This window comes from Sphaeroforma arctica (assembly GCF_001186125.1).
Source record: "Sphaeroforma arctica JP610 unplaced genomic scaffold supercont1.4199, whole genome shotgun sequence".
Lineage (NCBI taxonomy): Eukaryota > Ichthyosporea > Ichthyophonida > Sphaeroforma > Sphaeroforma arctica.
The window spans coordinates 1-1,389 of NW_014036359.1; the positions used below are offsets into that span (position 1 = coordinate 1).

At 44.7% G+C, this 1,389-nt stretch overlaps 1 protein-coding gene across 1 annotated transcript; it reads right to left on the reverse strand.

Moving 5' to 3' along the window:
* Positions 1 to 517: 517 nt before the first annotated feature.
* On the reverse strand, positions 518 to 1,038 carry SARC_14131 (hypothetical protein; the record flags this gene model as incomplete). Its single annotated transcript, XM_014291737.1, has 1 exon — positions 518 to 1,038. A coding segment is annotated over one exon (521 nt), but the record flags the coding sequence as incomplete, so codon positions are not given.
* Between the last annotated feature and the right edge of the window lie 351 nt (positions 1,039 to 1,389).

Genomic DNA, 1,389 nt, shown 5'->3' on the forward strand with positions numbered 1-1,389 from the left:
ATTAACATCAGGAACAATACGCCCTGAAGCAACCGGGTGGTACAATGTAAAATAAAATACAAAATAAACCAAATAGTGATCTATTAACTTACAAGCAAGCAGCCCAGAAGCAACCGGGTGGCACAATGCAAAATAAAATACAAAATAACCCAAATAGTGATCTATTAACATCAGGAACAACACGCCCTGAAGCAACCGGGCAATACAATGCAAAATAATATACAAAATAAACCAAACGGTGATCTATTAACTTACAAGCAAACAGCCCAGAAGCAACCGGGTGGTACAATGCAAAATAAAATACAAAATATATTACATGGCGATCTATTAACTTCATAAGCAAACAGCCCAGAAACAACCGGCAGTGATACAATCCCCAGGAGCGGCAACGAAATATGTCAACAGAGTAGGCAATCATCCCACTAAAAATCAGTAAAGCTTTCAACAACGAACAAACAAACAGCCATTGCAGTGGTTCGAAAAACTGTCAGCGGATGAAGCGACTGCTCACAAACACCCGACGGGATCAGCTGCAGGCAGCACTGCTCGTGACTTAGACTACACGGCGCTACATCTGACCAAGCCGATACCTGGGAGGCCCAGTACATTCCTGAGTGACTCTCCGCATTCCTGGGAGACTCCGCACATTCCTGAGCGGCTCCACGCATACTTCCACAGCCCCGCCCACACCTAGTCAGACAAGTGCCCGAACTCCCCAACCCCCCCCAACCCCCCCCAACTACCACCCGCCACATACCTGGTGATGACGAGAAGGTACTCGCTGTGAATGCCGCGTGGTATATGTTCTTAGTCAGTGAGTCGTACTGGTCCCACACACCGTCCTCTACAGCCCACACGCGCTGTGCAGGGTACGAGTCAGGCGAGGGAGCGGGCAGAGACACACAGTCGCTGGTGAACAGAAACGCACCGTTGGTGGCCTTGGAGGCGAACTGCAGAAGTTCGGTATCTGGCACATAGCCGAAGGACATGGACGGCTCATAGTTGGTCACCTGGATGAAACTCAGCGGGAACATGTACCTGTGGAAGTGTAGTGGTTTAGTGGTTTGGTAGTGTAGTAGTGTAGTAGTCATGTAGTTGAATAGTTTGGTAGTTTAGTAGTGTAGTAGCTAAGTGGTTTAATAGTTTAGTAGTGTAGAAGTCAAGTAGTTGAATAGTTTAGTAGTGTAGTAGTGTAGTAGTTAAGGTTTAATAGTTTAGTAATGTGGCAGTCAAGTAGTTGAATAGTTTAGTAGTTTAGTAGTGTAGTAGATAAGTGGTTTAATAGTTTAGTAGTGTAGTATTTAATGGTTTAGTAGTGTAGTAGTCAAGTAGTTGAATAGTTTAGTAGTTTAGTATTGTAGTAGTTAAGTGGTTTAATAGTTTAGCAGT